General features: G+C 43.8%; 1 protein-coding gene across 4 annotated transcripts in view; it reads left to right on the forward strand.

Moving 5' to 3' along the window:
* LOC112225097 (E3 ubiquitin-protein ligase HECW2-like) overlaps positions 1 to 17,695 on the forward strand; it is a 51,402-nt gene that overhangs the window by 22,682 nt on the left and 11,025 nt on the right. For all 4 annotated transcript variants that reach the window (XM_042306680.1, XM_042306681.1, XM_042306679.1 and 1 more), the window contains exons 8-15: positions 1,696 to 1,796; positions 3,446 to 4,290; positions 6,335 to 6,635; positions 6,904 to 6,996; positions 7,718 to 7,868; positions 8,023 to 8,129; positions 12,177 to 12,301; positions 12,673 to 12,858. In XM_042306680.1, the coding sequence (XP_042162614.1) occupies positions 1,696 to 1,796; positions 3,446 to 4,290; positions 6,335 to 6,635; positions 6,904 to 6,996; positions 7,718 to 7,868; positions 8,023 to 8,129; positions 12,177 to 12,301; positions 12,673 to 12,858 (1,909 nt within the window). The remainder of the gene's footprint in view (positions 1 to 1,695; positions 1,797 to 3,445; positions 4,291 to 6,334; positions 6,636 to 6,903; positions 6,997 to 7,717; positions 7,869 to 8,022; positions 8,130 to 12,176; positions 12,302 to 12,672; positions 12,859 to 17,695) is intronic.

Here is a 17,695-nt window from a genome sequence, read left to right on the forward strand (position 1 = left end):
GATTTTGGCCCACTCCTCCATACAGACCTACTCCAGATCCTTCAGGTTTCGGGCTGTCGCTGGGCAATGCGGACTTTCAGCTCCCTCCAAAGATGTTCTATTCGGTTCAGGTCTGGAAACTGGCTAGGCCACTCCAAGGCCTTGAGATGCTTCTTACGGAGCCACTCCTTAGTTGCCCTGGCTGTGTGTTTCTGGTCGTTGTCATGCTGGAAGACCCAGCCACGACCCATCTTCAATGCTCTTACTGAGGGAAGGAGGTTGTTGGCCAAGATCTCGCGATGCATGGCCCCTTCCATCCTCCCATCAATACGGTGCAGTCGTCCTGTCCCCTTTGCAGAAAAGCATCCCCAAAGAATGATGTTTCCACCTCCATGCTTCACGGTTGGGATGGTGTTCTTGAGGTTGTACTCATCCTTCCTCCAAACACAGCGAGTGGAGTTTAGACCAAAAAGCTCTATTTTTGTCTCATCAGACCACATGACCTTCTCCCATTCCTCCTCTGGATTATTCAGATGATCATTGGCAAACTTCAGACGGGCCTGTACATGCGCTGGTTTGAGCAGGGGGACCTTGCATGTGCTGCAGGATTTTAATCCATGGCGTGTGTGTTACTAATGATTTTCTTTGAGACTGTGGTCCCAGCTCTCTTCAGGTCATCGACCAGGTCCTGCCGTGTAGTTCTGGGCTGATCCCTCACCTTCCTCATGATCATTGATGCCCCACGAGGTGAGATCTTGCATGGAGCCTCAGACCAAGGGTGATTGACCGTCATCTTGAACTTCTTCCATTTTCTAATATCAATCACCAAGGCTTGCCTATTGATTGATCCCAGCCTTGTGCATCTTGATGTCCTTACACATCTTGAATCTTGGTTGGAGTCTGTTTGATTGAACAGGTGATTTTTCAGGTGTCCCATCTTGGAGAACTTCTTAAAGAAAAACGAACAGGTCTGTGAGAGCCGGAATTCTTACTGGTTGGTAGGTGATCCAATACTTATGTCATGCAATAAAATGCAAATTAATTACTTAAAAATCATACAATGTGATTTTCTGGATTTTTGTTTTAGATTCCGTCTCTAACATTTGAAGTGTACATATGATAAAAATTACAGACCTCTACATGCTGTGTAAGTAGGGAAACCTGCAAAATCGTCAGTGTATCAAATACTTGTTCTCCACACTGTATGGAATCATGTAATAACCAAAATAGTGTTAAACAAATCAAAATATATTTGAGATTCTTCAAATAGCTGTCCTTTGCCTTGATGACAGCTTTGCACACTCTTGGCATTCTCTCAACCTGGAATGCTTTTCCAACAGTCTTGAAGGAGCTCGTACATATGCTGAGCACGTGTTGGCTGCTTTTCCTTCACCCTATTTGAAGAATCTCAAATATAAAATATATTTTGAATTTCTTTAACACTTTTTTTGGATACAACATGATTCCATAAGTTTTATATTATATTTTTGATGTCTTCACTATTATTCTACAAAGTAGAAAATAGTAAAAAATAAAATAAATAATGACTAGGTGTTCTAAAACATTTGACTGGTAGTGTAGGTGTTCTTACTGACACTCAAGTATACCCATGCTCATAATTGTTGATTGTTCACTGTACTTTATCATTGCCTGTTCACTACAGTTGAGTGATTGCCTTTGGTTGTTTTGTATGTTCGTCCCTCTGTCTGTTTTCAGTGTCCAGCCTCTGAGCTTCTCTCTGTGTCGACGGTTGCCCACTGAGCATGTGAGTGGCCAGATGCAGTTCAAAGTGGAGCTTACATCCACTGGACCTGACGGTGAGGACCATTACCTTTTCATTTATTGTGTTTAACAACTATATTAAAGTACAGTCGTGGCCAAAAGTTTTGAGAATGACACAAATATTAATTTCCACAAAGTTTGCTGCTTCATTGTCTTTAGATATTTTTGTCAGATGTTACTATGGAGTACTGAAGTATAATTACAAGCATTTCATGTCAAAGGCTTTTATTGATAATTACATGAAGTTGATGCAAAGAGTCAATATTTGCAGTGTTGACCCTTCTTTTTCAAGACCTATGCTATCAATTAATTTCTGGGCCACATCTGATGGCAGCCCATTCTTGCATAATCAATGCTTGGAGTTTGTCAGAATTTGTGGGTTTTTGTTTGTCCAGCCGCCTCTTGAGGATTGACCACAAGTTCTCAATGGGATTAAGGTCTGGGGAGTTTCCTGGCCATGGACCCAAAATATTGATGTTTTGTTCTCAGAGCCACTTGCCTTATGGCAAGGTGCTCCATCATGCTGGATAATCATGCTGGCATTGTTTGTCACCAAACTGTTCCTGGATGGTTGGAAGAAATTGCTCTCGGAGGATGTGCTGGTACCATTCTTTATTCATGGCTGTGTTCTTAGGCAAAATTGTGAGTGAGCCCACTCCCTTGGCTGAGAAGCAACCCCACACATGAATGGTCTCAGGATGCTTTACTGTTGGCATGACACAGGACTGATGGTAGCGCTCACCTTGTCTTTTCCGTACAAGCTTTTTCCAGATGCCCCAAACGGTTGGAAAGGGGATTCCTCAGAAAAAGTGACTTTACCCCAGTCCTCAGCAGTCCAATCCCTGGACCTTTTGCAGAATATCAGTCTGTCCCTGATGTTTTTCCTGGAGAGAAGTGGCTTCTTTGCTGCCCTTCTTGACACCAGGCCATCCTCCAAAAGTCTTTGCCTTACTGCGTGTGCAAATGCACTCACACCTGCCTGCTGCCATTCCTGAGCAAGCTCTGTACTGGTGGTGCCCCGATCCCACAGCTGAATCAACTTTAGGAGACGGTCCTGGCGCTTGCTGGACTTTCTTGGGCGCCCTGAAGCCTTCTTCACATTAATTGAACGGCTCTCCTTGAAGTTCTTGATGATTCAACAAATGGTTGATTTAGGTGCAATCTTACTGGCAGAAATATCCTTGCCTGTGAAGCCCTTTTTGTGCAAAGCAATGATGATGGCACGCGTTTCCTTGCAGGTAACCATGATTGACAGAGGAAGAACAAGGATTCCAAGTACCACCCTGCTTTTGAAGCTTCCAGTCTGTTATTTGAGCTCAATCAGCATGACAGAGTGATCTCCAGCCTTGTCCTCGTCAACACTCACACCTGTGTTAACGAGAGAATCACTGACATGATGTCAGCTGGTCCTTTTGTGGCAGGGCTGAATTGCAGTGGGAATGTTTTTTGGGGATACAGTTAATTTGCATTGCAAAGAGGGACTTTGCCATTAATTGCAATTCATCTGAACATTCTGGAGTATATGCAAATTGCCATCATACAAACTGAGGCAGCAGACCTTGTGAAAATTAATATTTGTTTCATTCTCAAACCTTTTGGCCACGACTGTACACACTGATGAATTGTAATGTAATAAAAATCAAGGTATTACAAAATTATTATTTTTTCTCTGTTTCATGCTCAGGGGCCTCACTAGACTTTATCATCGGTGTGCCCAATAATGGGGCCCCGGGGACTCCGTCAGATGACGAGGATCTGCCCCACCCACTACCAGGGGTGGTCACTGGAGGCCCCTCCCCTACTGGCTCTCTGGGCTCACAGAGGTCCTGGGAAGGTGGGGCCACAGCTTATCCAGTCCCAGACTACAGGGACTTCAGCAGTACAGAGGGCGGAACCACAGAGGGCGAATCCTACTCTGGCCCTCAACGGCTGCAGAGGTCCCTAAGTGAAGGCCTGGATGCCATCGAGGCCCCCAAGGGTCCCGGAGAGAGGCCCCTCGGCGCTGCCTCCCCGAAGCTGCGGTCTAGCTTTCCCACTCACACACGTCTCAGCGCCATGCTGCACATTGACTCGGACGAAGAAGAGGAGCGCTCGGGGTCCACTGACATCTACCCGGTGCCCGGGTCCCCCCTGCTGCTCAACGGCGGCCATGAAGATCTCTTCCCAGAGCTACAACAAGACTCTGACACTGAGCAACCTCAGCCCAGGGTGGAGGATGATGAACAGGAGGGGGTAAAGGGGGAAGAATGTGCCACTGGTGGTGAATCTTATGTGGCCTCTGAGTTAGACCTGGCCCTCGACTTGGAAGACGCCTCCGAGCCTGATGTTTTCTCAGAGGTGGAGGAAGTTCCTTTCTTCTCAGAGGTGCTGTCCCAGAGTCTTTTGACTGAGGTCCTGGAAGGGCCAGAAGAGGGCCAGGGGCCTGCTGACGACCCCTCGTCGGAGATTGACTCATGCTCCATGGCAACAGCCCCACAGACAGTCTTCTCTTCCTCAGAGAGTTGCCCAATCATGATGTCCACAGCTCAGGTGAGTGTGACTGGTGGTGCAGTAAGTAGATCTTAAAGGCCCAATGCAGTCATTTTTCTATAAATCTCAAAAAATGTCTGAATAATAATTAAATACCTTTAATGTAATAGTATTCTGTTAAAATGGGCCCCCAAAAAGTTGTCAGAAAACTATTTCTCAAGCTAAATTTTTGATAGGACTGTCTGGGAGTGGTCTGAATGGGGAGGGGAAAACTGAAAACTAGCTGTTATTGGCAGAAAGGTTTGGAGCTCTCTTTGTTATTGGTCTATTAACCAATTGACCATATAGTGATCTCACCATGGAAAGCCAGAACTCCCGCTCATGCAAACCTGCTGATTAGAAGGTCCTGTGTAGATTGTATTTTCAAGAAGCAACTATGAGGAAATAACACTGATCCAATGTTTTCACACTTTTACAGTGTTAGTTTCATCAGCTGTTGTACAATATGTGTAACATATACACTGGGAGTCAGGAAGCAGGTGCAGAAGGTGAGTTTAATGATAAGAATAAGGCAGAAAACAGAAACGTACTGAACGTGGCCAAAACCAATACTGCCTGATGACTGAGGCTACTGAGGGCAAAATAAAGGGAGCTTAATCAAGGTGATGATGAGATCCAGGTGTGCGTAACAAGGGGGAGCAGGTGTGGGTAAGGATGGTTGCCAGGACCGGTGGTTAGTAGATCTGCGACGTCGAGCGGGAGTAGGTGTGACAATATGATACAAAACACAGGAAAAACTGAATGTTGACTACACTGAGCTTTTAACCTGTGGTTAAAAGTTCTCTATGCAATAATTCCACCTTAAATAGCTTATAGTATATCTCTAGTAGTAAGTAAAATAATAATCTTGGAAATCCTGAACTAAAGTCTTGCGTAATTGTGTCAGATTATCTATTAAATTCTGGGGACAAACGTGTTAAAATATACTACAACAAGGAGTGAAAGCAGGGCGGTAGCTCCACCTCTCTTTACAGGCAAGTCTATGGGAATGTCCATAAATGTGGATGCTTTTCTTACTTACAATTAAAAGTGACTCTGAAATGACAACATTATTTACCATTCAGTTCTTATTGGGTACAAAATAATCCAAAGAAAACAACAAAAATAAACTGCAAATGCATCCAACAAGTTTGTAGAGTCACAAGCATGATGTTGTCATTGTGTGCAAGGAATATGGGACCAAATACTAAACTTTTTGGGGGGGTAAAAAGAAACGGCTTAGAGCTAAGTACAGGCAAAATCCTAGAGGGAAACCTGGCTCAGTCTGCTTTCCAACAGACACTGAGAGACAAATTCACCTTTCAGCAGGACAATAACCTAAAACGCAAAGCCAAATATACAATGTAGTTGCTTACCAAGACGACGTTGAATGTTCCTGAGTGTCCTAGTTGCAGTTTTGACTTAAATCAGGTGGAAAATCTATGGCAGGATTTAAATGGATGTTTAGCAATGATCGACAACCAACTTGACAGAGAGAGAATAATGTGCAAATATTGTACAATCCAGTTGTGCAAAGCTCTTATAGATTTACCCAGAAAGACTCACAGCTGTGATCGCTGCCAAAGGTGTTTCTAACAGGTGCTCACTCACGGTCATGAATACTTTAGCAAATTAGATATTTTTGTATTTCTAAAAACATGTTTTCACTTTGTCATTATGGGATATTGTGTGTGATATTGGGTGAGAAAAACACAATGTAATCCATCTTGAATTCAGACTTTAACACAACAAAATGTGGAATAAGTCAAGAAATATGAATTCTTTCTGAAGGTACTGTACATCTGGTTTGGACTGTAGTATTGGTAAAAAAAAAAGTTGAGTAAACACAGAATGCCTTTCGAGATAATGCTGGCGTGTTAACACAAATGCTAAAAAATGTCAGTTTAGTGTTGTAGGTGTGCAAATATTATTCACCAAAGCAAATAAGGTGCATTAACAGCATTTATTAACGCTCCACTACATCCCTGGTCCTAACCCACCATTTGGGAAAGAACACTCTGACCTCATCGGCCTTCATGCTGTTGGATGTCTTTGGGCTTTGTAGGAGGCGGATGCAGGGGCAGAAGCTGCCATTGACCCAGGAGGAGATACCATCACCGACAACTCACCCACCAGTCAGCTTGTAGACGATGCGGGAGACGAGCAGACGCCAGCCAATGAGGTTGAAGGAGATGCTCCATCAGCCAATGAGCTGGAGCCAGGAGAGGAGATAAGTGAGCTTAGGCGGAGCTTGCAGGCATCTGGGGGGGTGTCCCAGGATGAGGTAGGGGAGGAGCCAAGGCCAGTGGGAGATGCAGGATCTGTGGATTCAGATGCAGTTGCCACGGAGACGGATGGAGAGGATGGTGTGTAACTACCACCTTTTTAAAAATATTTTTTTGTTACGCATTATTTTACAGTCTGATGTTTACCTGATATTTACTTTTAAATGGCATTCTGAAATGATAATCTATTTTGCGTCCTTGGGATTCATTAAAACATCTACATACTCCCCTACCTGGAACAATCATTAAATATTATTCCCTCATTCATCCAGTAGAAACGAATAGTGAATTACAATAAAACTGTAAAAGGCTATGTGTTCTGCCTTTCCTGAATGTTGCGTATGCTCAGGTGCTCAAGTGAACGGTCACCCCGTTCACTCGCTCCCCACAGTGCGCCATGACATCCACCGATACCAACGAGTGGACGAACCCTTACCTCCTAGTAAGTGTCTCTGTACATACTACCTCTGTAGGGATTTGAGGTGAAGGAAGATGACAAAAGAGAAAGAAAGAAAGCTGCTTGATATAGTATGTGTATTTGTCTCTATAGAGAGCGTTTGTTTGTACCTGTGCCATACTGGCTTCTGTTACAACATGCGCAATAACTGTTAAAAGTTAGTTGTTTTCTTCTACTACTTCTATGGATTGGTAAACTGAAAGGGTGCATACTTACACCTAAAGTGTACTGGTATAAAGCCAGGATTTGTGATTTACTGCCACCTACAGTTATAAAAAGTTTGCTCAGGAATATAGTTAATTGGCTGATCTCTCCTTATGACCTGGATGGAATTATGTGATCTTTCCTTAACCCATACTGTACTTCAAATTGGTGGAATTCCTCAATGGCGCTGCCCATGTTAAAACACGCTTTGGGGCACTAGAGCTGTCTATCTTAGAAAAGTGGGCCAAATCATAGACTAAGTCCTGTGCACAATGGTCTACTCTGTTTGTTATTTCAAGGTGCAATGGTTGGATGTTAGAATGCATCCGTGCATGTCAACCATGTGTGAATTCAGTTTGACTGCGACTGTTTGTGCATCCCAAGTAGCACTCCATTCCCTATGGGCCCTGGTTAAAAGTAATGCAGTAAAAAGGAAATGGGGTGCCATTTGGGACGTTGCCTGTGTCTTAAATGTAAAGCAATGTGTTTGTTCTCCTTACAGACTGGGAGGCGAGGATCGATAGTCACGGTCGTATTTTCTTTGTGGATCATGTGAACCGGACCACCACGTGGCAGCGCCCCACCGGACCACCCGCCCCCCAGGGCCTGACCCGCTCCAACTCCATCCAACAGATGGAGCAGCTCAACCGCAGGTCTGTGTCGTGTGTCGTGTGTGTGTGTGTATATATATATACACACCCTCTCTCTCTCTCACACACACTCGCGTGCACACATACTTTTGTAACTTCAGTCCTCTGTATTTCCCCTTCACACCCATTTCTGTGTCTCTGTATTTTTCTCCATCAGGTATCAGAGCATAAGGAGGACAATGACCAGCGAGAGGTCCGAGGAGAACACAGTTGAACTCCCGCCAGAGCTCACAGAGAGTGACCTTCTACCCCAGACCATCCCTGGTGCGCTAGTATAGTCTCTCTCACACACACACACACACACACAAACAAACACAGGGCTATAAAGTGCTACCAGTTTCGTCCCAAATGCAACAAAATATTTTGCTGTGCGATCTGGAGTTTTAATTTGGGAGCGTCATGCTTGCAAAATTACTATAGCGAACACTGCTTGTTTCTATTCGAAACTGTTCAAAAAGTCTGACCCGTTATTACCTGTGCGATGTCTTTTTTTTCCTGTCATAGATTGGGTGGGTGCATTTTACATTCATAAACCATGTCGCGGGTGGTTCTAAAACATATTGTGGTCTGCATTTATTTTATACCTTGTTCAGTCATGTAGCTAGCTAACAACCTGGTAACCTTACCAGTATATCCAAACATGTGGGGGCACGGAAAGAAAGAAAAGGGATAGCTTCTTCAGTACATCAATGATCATAGTAATGAATGAAGGACATATCTTGCATGTCGTCATCAAAAATGGAACTCTTAATAAAACTGGTAGGCCTCGAGGGACCCCCCTCTTAGGCTAATGAGACGTCATTCTGATTGCAACATTCTAACAGTGTAATTAATATATTTCATATATGCTATGGCAAAATGTATAATTTGGTTGTATTTTTCTTATATAACATAAGAATATGAAGAAAAACAAATAACACACTTGGATTTTCATTAGTTTGATACTGATATATGTAAAAACGAAAAAACAAAAAATCAAGTGTTTTGTGGAGTGCCTTTGTTACAACTATGAAACAGCTTATTTTAATAAATGACCCCAACCACCAAGACGCATGGTCAGCAAGATGCACGGTAAATTATGAAAACATCAGTAGCCTAAACATAATTTATAAGTGCCAAGTGTGCTTGATGAAGGGTGAAAATCAGCACAAAAACAATTAATGCCATTATAGTCGCCTACGTAATTACTGGGACAGTGAAGCATTGTTTCTACTTTTGGCTCTGTACTCCAGCACAGCACAGAGGTTAAAGTAGTGTAGACTGTCAGCTTTAATGTGAGGGTATTGTCATCCATATCGGGTGAACTGTTTAGAAATTACAGCACTGTTTGTACTCAGTCCCTACATTTTAGGGGACTAAGTATTAGGACAAATTCACTTCAGTCAATCAAATTTATGATTACATCCAGCTTGTGACTCTATAAACTTGTTGGCTGCATTTGCTATTTGTTTTTTATGTGTTTCAGATCCTTTTTTTGTCCAATAGAAATTAATGGTAAATAATGTGTTGTCATTTTGGAGTCACTTTTATTGTAAATAAGAATTCATGTGGACGCTACTATGATTACGTCCTGAATGAATCATCAATAATGATGACCGAGAAAGTTAGACATATACAAATATCATCCCCTGAAAAGATGCTAACCATCACTGACCGTTATAGTAACGGTGAGAGGTAATCATGTCTTTAATGATATTTGTGCTTCTGTGACTTGATCACATTTATTTAACCTGTTGTTATATGTGTGAAATTAGTTTCGGTTTAGGTTCAGTTTCGAGACAATTATCAGGGTGATTATTAACTGGGTAATGCACTTTCAACTGTTGGGAGAAGCTTCAGCAGTTATAGTGTAAAAAGGATAGTTCAGATAAATTACATATTGGTTTCCTTACCCTGTAAGCAGTCTATGCATAAGGTATGACCGCAATCCATGCGTTGGTTTAGTTTACCTGGCACTTTCTACATGGTAATGTTTTAGCATTTGTGGCACAAATCTCATTCAAGTCATGGGATCAATATTAGCATTTTTCACGCATGTTCAAATCATCTATTAGTGACTGTTGAGCTTCACAGTTCATTTTAGATACTTTTGGATGATTTGGCTTGAATGGGATTTGTGCCACAAATGTATGTGCATGTGGAAACGGTGCCAGGGAAACTAAAGCAAAGCGTAAATTGCTGTCATACCTTGTCTATTGACTGCAATCAGGGTAAGGAAATCAGTCTCATTTTGTAATTTGGGTTAACTATTCCTTTAAAAAGACAGTGTACAATTTCCAATGTAATGCATTTTAATAGGAAAACAGCTTATTTACATAATGTAAAAATAACATATATTCTACAAATGACTTAATTTCAATGACAGGTATTTGTATCAACATTTTAGCTTTTTATAATAAACATATATATTTACAGGGTTACATATGAATTTTTAGGCCACAACGTGCTTCAGAAGTATCTAGAATTCATATAGGCTATATCTCTTTTTATTTATAGCCCTAGCGCGCGCACACACTCTCTCTCTCACTCACACACACAGTCTCGTATAACTAACCTTGTGGGGACACATTTCAGTCCCATTCCAAATCCTATTTTCCCTAACACTAACCTTAACCCCTAATCCTAGCTCCTAACCTTAAAACAAACCCTAGCGCCTAACCCTAAAACAAATTCTCTCCTTAACCCTAACCCCCCTAGAAGTAGCATTTGACCTTGTGGGGACTAACAAAATGCCACCAGTTGGTAAAAAAAATGTAATCTACTATTTTACACACACACCCTTCCCAACATCTAAAAGAAATGTCCTCTCACTGTAAACTACGTTTATTTTCAGCAAACATAATGTGTAAATACTTGTATGAACATAACAAGATTCAACACCTGAGACATAAACTGAACAAGTTCCACAGACATGTGACTAACAGAAATGGAATAATTTGTCCCTGAACAAAGGGGGGTCAAAATCAAAAGTAACAGTGAGTATCTGGTGTGGCCACCAGCTGCATTAAGTACTGCAGTGCATCTCCTCCTCATGGACTGCACCAGATTTGCCAGTTCTTGCTGTGAGATGTTAACCCACTCTTCCACCAAGTCACCTGCAAGTTCCCGGACATTTCTGGGGGGAATGGCCCTAGCCCTTACCCTCCGATCCAACAGGTCCCAGACGTGCTCAATGGGATTGAGATTCGGGCTCTACACTGGCCATGGCAGAACACTGACATTCCTGTTTTGCAGGAAATCATGCACAGCACGAGCAGTATGGCTGGTGGAATTGTCATGCTGGAGGGTCATGTCAGGATGAGCCTGCAGAAAGAGTACCACATGAGGGAGGAGGATGTCTTCCCTGTAACGCACAGTGTTGAGATTGCCTGCAATGACAGCAAGCTCAGTCCGATGATGCTGTGACACACCGCCCCAGACCATGACGGACCCTCCACCTCCAAATTGATCCCGCTCCAGATTACAGGCCTCGGTGTAATGCTCATTCCTTCGACGATAAACGCGAATCCGACTATCACACCTGGTGAGACCAAACCGCGATTCGTCAGTGAAGAGCACATTTTGGCAGTCCTGTCTGGTCCAGTGACGGTGGGTTTGTACCCATAGGCGACGTTGTTATTGGTTATATCTGGTGAGGACCTGCCTAACAACAGGCCTACAAGCCCTCAGTCCAGCCTCTCTCAGCCTATTGCGGACAGTCTGAGCACTGATGGAGGGATTGTGAGTTCCTGGTATAACTCGGGCAGTTGTTGTTGCCATCCTGGACCTGTCCCACAGGTGTGATGTTCGGATGTACCGATCCTGTGCAGGTGTTGTTACACGTGGTCTGCCACTGCGAGGATGATCAGCTGTCCATCCTGTCTCCCTATAGCGCTGTCTTTGGTGTCTCACAGTACGGACATTGCAATGTATTGCCCTGGCCACATCTGCAGTCCTCATGCCTCCTTGCAGCATGCCTAAGGCACGTTCATGCAGATGAGCAGGGACCCTAGGCATCTTTCTTCTGATATTTTTCCAGAGTCAATAGGAAGGACTCTTTAGTGTCCTAAGTTTTCATAACTGTGACTTTAATTGCCTACCGTCTGTAAGCTGTTAGTGTCTTAACGGCCGTTCCACAGGTGCATGTTCATTAATTGTCTATGGTTCATCGAAAAGGCATTGGAAACAGTGTTTCAACACTCTACAATGAAGATCTGTGAAGTTATTTGGATTTTTACTAATTATCTTTGAAAGACAGGGTCCTGAAAAAGGGACATTTCGTTTTTTGCTGATTTTATTCTACTCTTACAATGTGTGTTTTGTCTGTTGTAGAGTACAGGAGAGAGAGTGCGGTGGGTCACTCCAGCTCCCGGTCGCGTCTCTCTCTGCTGCTCCAGTCCCCCAGCGCAAAGTTCCTGTGCAGCCCAGACTTCTTCACCATGCTGCATTCTAACCCTGTGAGTCTGGCTGCACAGGCCCTCAACCCTCACCTTTCACATTCTTATGGATCACCTTTGATTCCCCCAGCTCTCACTTATCACATCATATCTCTCAGTAGTTAACAATTTGCAAAAGTGTGTGGTAAGGGAACAGCTTTTTGGAATGAAATGCTGTTTTCAAATGTACATCAAATGTTGCGTTTTTCAGGTTAATTTAAGTAGAACAATGAAATATTCTACCTGGGATTTAATTTCCCATTATGAGTCATCATTCTTCCCTTATTCTGTGTTTTATCAAAGCAATGACAACCCTATTTACAGAAGAGCCTGGAATTTCACATGTCCCTCTTTGATGACCTCATCAATCTGTTCCCTCCCTCCCTCCTCAGAGTGCCTACCGCATGTTTACGAGCAACACTTGCCTGAAGCACATGATCAGTAAGGTGCGTCGGGACGCCCACCACTATGAGCGCTACCAGCACAACAGGGACCTGGTGGCCTTTCTCAATATGTTCACCAACAAACAGCTGGAGCTACCCAGGGGCTGGGAGATGAAGCACGACCAGTCCGGCAAGGTCTGGAAAACTGTGTGTGTGGGGGTGGTGTGTGTGTGTGTAAATGTTTTAGTTTGTGCAATGACGTGAATATACAGTGCATTTGGAAAGTATTCAGACCCCTTGACTTTTTCCACATTTTGTTACGTTACAACCTTATTCTAAAATGGATTACATACAATTTTTCCCCTCCTCGATTTACACACATGATGACAAAGCAAAAACAGGTTTTAAGAATTTTTTGCCAATGTATTTAAAAAAAACGTATACCTTATTTAAATAAGTATTCAGACCGTTTGCTTTGAGATTGCTATGTTTCCATTGATCCTCCTCGAGATGTTTCTACAACTTGATTGGAGTCAACCTGTGGAAAATTAAATTGATTGGGCATGGTTTGGAAAGGCACACACCTGGTCCCACGTTTGACAGTGCAGGTCAGAGCAAAAACCAAGCCAGGTCAAAGCAATTGTCCATAGTAAATGGAAGAAGTTTGGAACCATCAAGACTCTTCCTAATTTTTTACATTTAAAAAAATATATATATTTTTATTTAACCTTTATTTAACCAGGTAGGCTAGTTGAGAACAAGTTCTCATTTGCAACTGCCACCTGGCCAAGATAAAGCATAGCAGCGTGAACAGACAACACAGAGTTACACATGGAGTAAACAATTAACAAGTCAATAACACAGTAGAAAAAAAGAGAGTCTATATACATTGTGTGCAAAAGGCATGAGGAGGTAGGCGAATAATTACAATTTTGCAGATTAACACTGGAGTGATAAATGATCAGATGGTCATGTACAGGTAGAGATATTGGTGTGCAAAAGAGCAGAAAAGTAAATAAATATAAACAGTATGGGGATGAGGTAGGTAAAATTGAGTGGGCTATTAACCGATGGACTATGTACAGATGCAGCGATCGGTTAGCTGCTCAGATAGCAGATGTTTGAAGTTGGTGAGGGAGATACCAACTTCAGCGATTTTGTCATTCGTTCCAGTCACAGACAGCAGAGAACTAGAAGGAAAGGCGGCCAAATGAGGTGTTGGCTTTAGGGATGATCAGTGAGATACACCTGCTGGAGCGCGTGCTACGGGTGGGTGTTGCCATCGTGACCAGTGAACTGAGATAAGGCGGAGCTTTACCTAGCATGGACTTGTAGATGACCTGGAGACGAATATTTAGCGAGGGCCAGCCGACTAGAGCATACAGGTCGCAGTGGTGGGTGGTATAAGGTGCTTTAGTAACAAAACGGATGGCACTGTGATAAACTGCATCCAGTTTGCTGAGTAGAGTATTGGAAGCTATTTTGTAGATGACATCGCCGAAGTCGAGGATCGGTAGGATAGTCAGTTTTACGAGGGTAAGTTTGGCGGCGTGAGTGAAGGAGGCTTTGTTCCGGAATAGAAAGCCGATTCTAGATTTGATTTTAGATTGGAGATGTTTGACATGAGTCTGGAATGAGAGTTTACAGTCTAGCCAGACACCTAGGTACTTATAGATGTCCACATATTCTAGGTCGGAACCATCCAGGTTGGTGATGCTAGTCGGGCGTGCGGGTGCCGGCAGCGAACGGTTGGCATTGAAGCTATTTTGGAGGTTAGATAGCACAGTGTCCAAGGACGGGCCGGAAGTATACAGAATGGTGTCGTCTGCGTAGAGGTGGATCAGGGAATCACCCGCAGCAAGAGCAACATCATTGATATGTACTGAGAAAAGAGTCGGCCCAAGAATTGAACCCTGTGGCACCCCCATAGAGACTGCCAGAGGACGGGACAGCATGCCCTCCGATTTCACACACTGAACTCTGTCTGCAAAGTAGTTGGTGAACCAGGCAAGGCAGTCATCAGAAAAACCGAGGCTACTGAGTCTGCCGATAAGAATATGGTGATTGACAGAGTCGAAAGCCTTGGCAAGGTCGATGAAGACTGCTGCACAGTACTGTCTTTTATCGATGGCGGTTATGATATCGTTTAGTACCTTGAGCGTGGCTGAGGTGCACCCGTGACCGGCTCGTAAACCAGATTGCACAGCGGAGAAGGTACGGTGGGATTCGAGATGGTCAGTGACCTGTTTGTTGACTTGGCTTTCGAAGACCTTAGATAGGCAGGGCAGGATGGATATAGGTCTGTAAACAGTTTGGGTCCAGGGTTGTCTCCCCCTTTGAAGAGGGGGATGACTGCGACAGCTTTCCAATCCTTGGGGATCTCAGACGATATGAAAGAGAGGTTGAACAGCCTGGTAATAGGGGTTGCGACAATGGCGGCGGATAGTTTCAGAAATAGAGGGTCCAGATTGTCAAGCCCAGCTGATTTGTACGGGTCCAGGTTTTGCAGCTCTTTCAGAACATCTGCTATCTGGATTTGGGTAAAGGAGAACCTGGAGAGGCTTGGGCGAGTAGCTGCGGGGGGGGGGGCAAGGTTGGAGTAGCTAGGAGGAAGGCATGGCCAGCCGTTGAGAAATGCTTGTTGAAGTTTTCAATAATCATGGATTTATCGGTGGTGACCGTGTTACCTAGCCTCAGTGCAGTGGGCAGCTGGGAGGAGGTGCTCTTGTTCTCCATGGACTTCAGTGTCCCAGAACTTTTTGGAGTTAGAGCTACAGGATGCAAATTTCTGCCTGAAGAAGCTGGCCTTCGCTTTCCTGACTGACTGCGTGTATTGGTCCCTGAACAGTTGCATATCGCGGGGACTATTCGATGCTATTGCAGTCCGCCACAGGATGTTTTTGTGCTGGTCGAGGGCAGTCAGGTCTGGAGTGAACCAAGGGCTATATCTGTTCTTAGTTCTGCATTTTTTGAACGGAGCATGCTTATCTAAAATGGTGAGGAAGTTACTTTTTAAAGAATGACCAGGCATCCTCAACTGACTGGATGAGGTCAATATCCTTCCAGGATACCCGGGCCAGGTCTATTAGAAAGGCCTGCTCACAGAAGTGTTTTAGGGAGCGTTTGACAGTGATGAGGGGTGGTCGTTTGACTGCGGATCCGTAGCAGATACAGGCAATGAGGCAGTGATCACTGAGATCCTGGTTGAAGACAGCAGAGGTGTATTTGGAGGGCCAGTTGGTCAGGATGATGTCTATGAGGGTGCCCTTGTTTACAGATTTAGGGTTGTACCTGGTGGGTTCCTTGATGATTTGTGTGAGATTGAGGGCATCTAGCTTAGATTGTAGGACTGCCGGGGTGTTATGCATATCCCAGTTTAGGTCACCTAACAGAACAAACTCTGAAGCTAGATGGGGGGCGATCAATTCACAAATGGTGTCCAGGGCACAGCTGGGAGCTGAGGGGGGTCGGTAGCAGGCGGCAACAGTGAGAGACTAATGCTGGCCGCCTGGCCAAACCGAGCATTCGAGGGAGGAGGGCCTTGGTCAGGGAGGTGATCAAGAACCCAATGGTCACTCTGACAGAGTTCCTCTGTGGAGAGGGGAGAACCTTCCAGAAGGATAACAATCTCTGCAGCACTCCATCAAGCAAGCCTTTATGGTAGTGGCCAGATGGAAGCCACTCCTCAGTAAAAGGCACGTCAGCCTGCTTTGAGTTTGCCAAAAGGCACCTAAAGAACTGACCATGAGAAACCAGAATCTCTGGTCTGATGAAACCAAGATTGAACTCTTTGGCGTGAATGCCAAGTGTCACGTCTGGAGGAAACCTGGCACCATTGCTACGGTGAAGAATTGTGGTGGCATCATCAATCTGTGGGGGATGTTTTTTCAGCAGCAAGGACTGGAATACTAGTCAGGATTGAGGCAAAGATGAACAGAGAAAAGTACAGAGAGATCCTTGATGAAAACCGGCTCCAGAGTGCTTAGGACCTCAGACTGGGTCGAAGGTTCACCTTCAACAAGACAACGACCCTAAGCACACAGCCAAGACAACGCAGGAGTGGTTTCGGGACAAGTCTCTGAATGTCTTTAAGTGGCCCAGCCAGAGCCCGAACTTGAACCCAATCGAGCATCTCTGGAGAGACCTGGAAATACCTGTTCAGCGACTCTCCCCATCCAACCTGACAGAGCTTGAGAATCTGCAGAGAAGAATGGGAGAAACTCCCCAAATACAGGTCTGCCAAGCTTGTAGCGTCATACACAAGAAAACTCGAGGCTGTAATCGCTGCCAAAGGTGCTTCAACAAAGTACTGAGTAAAGAGTCTGAATAGTTATGTAAATGTGATATTTCATTTATTTTTATTCATCCGTATTGTGTGTAGGTTGATGAGGAAAAAAGTGTATTTAATCAATTTTAGAATACGGCAGAATATGGAAAAAGTCAAGAATACTTCATGAATGCACTGTGTAATATATACAGTACCAGTCAAAAGTTTGGGTATACTCATTTTCAGGGTTTTTCTTTATTTTTACTATGTTCTACATTGTAGGATAATAGTAAAGATGTCCAAACTAGGAAATAACACATATGGAGTGTATGATTAAAGTGATTAACAAATCTAAATATATTTGAGATTCTTCAAAGTAGTCACAATTTGCCTTGATGACAGTTTTGCACACTCTTGGAATCATGACGCTTCATTAAAAGTTCATTTGTGGAATTTCTTTCCTTCTCAATGCCTTTGAGCCGATCAGTTGTGTTGTGACAAGGCATGGGTGGTATACGGAAGATGGCTCATATTATGGCAAGAACAGCTCAAATAAGCATAGAGAAATTACAGTCAATCATTACTTTAAGACAGGTCAGTCAATCCGGAAAATGTAAAAACTTTGAAAGTTTCTTCAAGTGCAGTCACAAAAACCATCAAGCGCTATGATGAGACTGGCTCTCATGAGGACCGCCACATGAAAGGAAGACCCAGAGTTACCTCTGCTGCAGAGAAAGTTAATTGGAGTTACCAGCCTCAGAAATT

Source organism: Oncorhynchus tshawytscha, linkage group LG26 (assembly GCF_018296145.1).
Source record: "Oncorhynchus tshawytscha isolate Ot180627B linkage group LG26, Otsh_v2.0, whole genome shotgun sequence".
NCBI classification, from domain to species: Eukaryota; Metazoa; Chordata; class Actinopteri; order Salmoniformes; family Salmonidae; genus Oncorhynchus; species Oncorhynchus tshawytscha.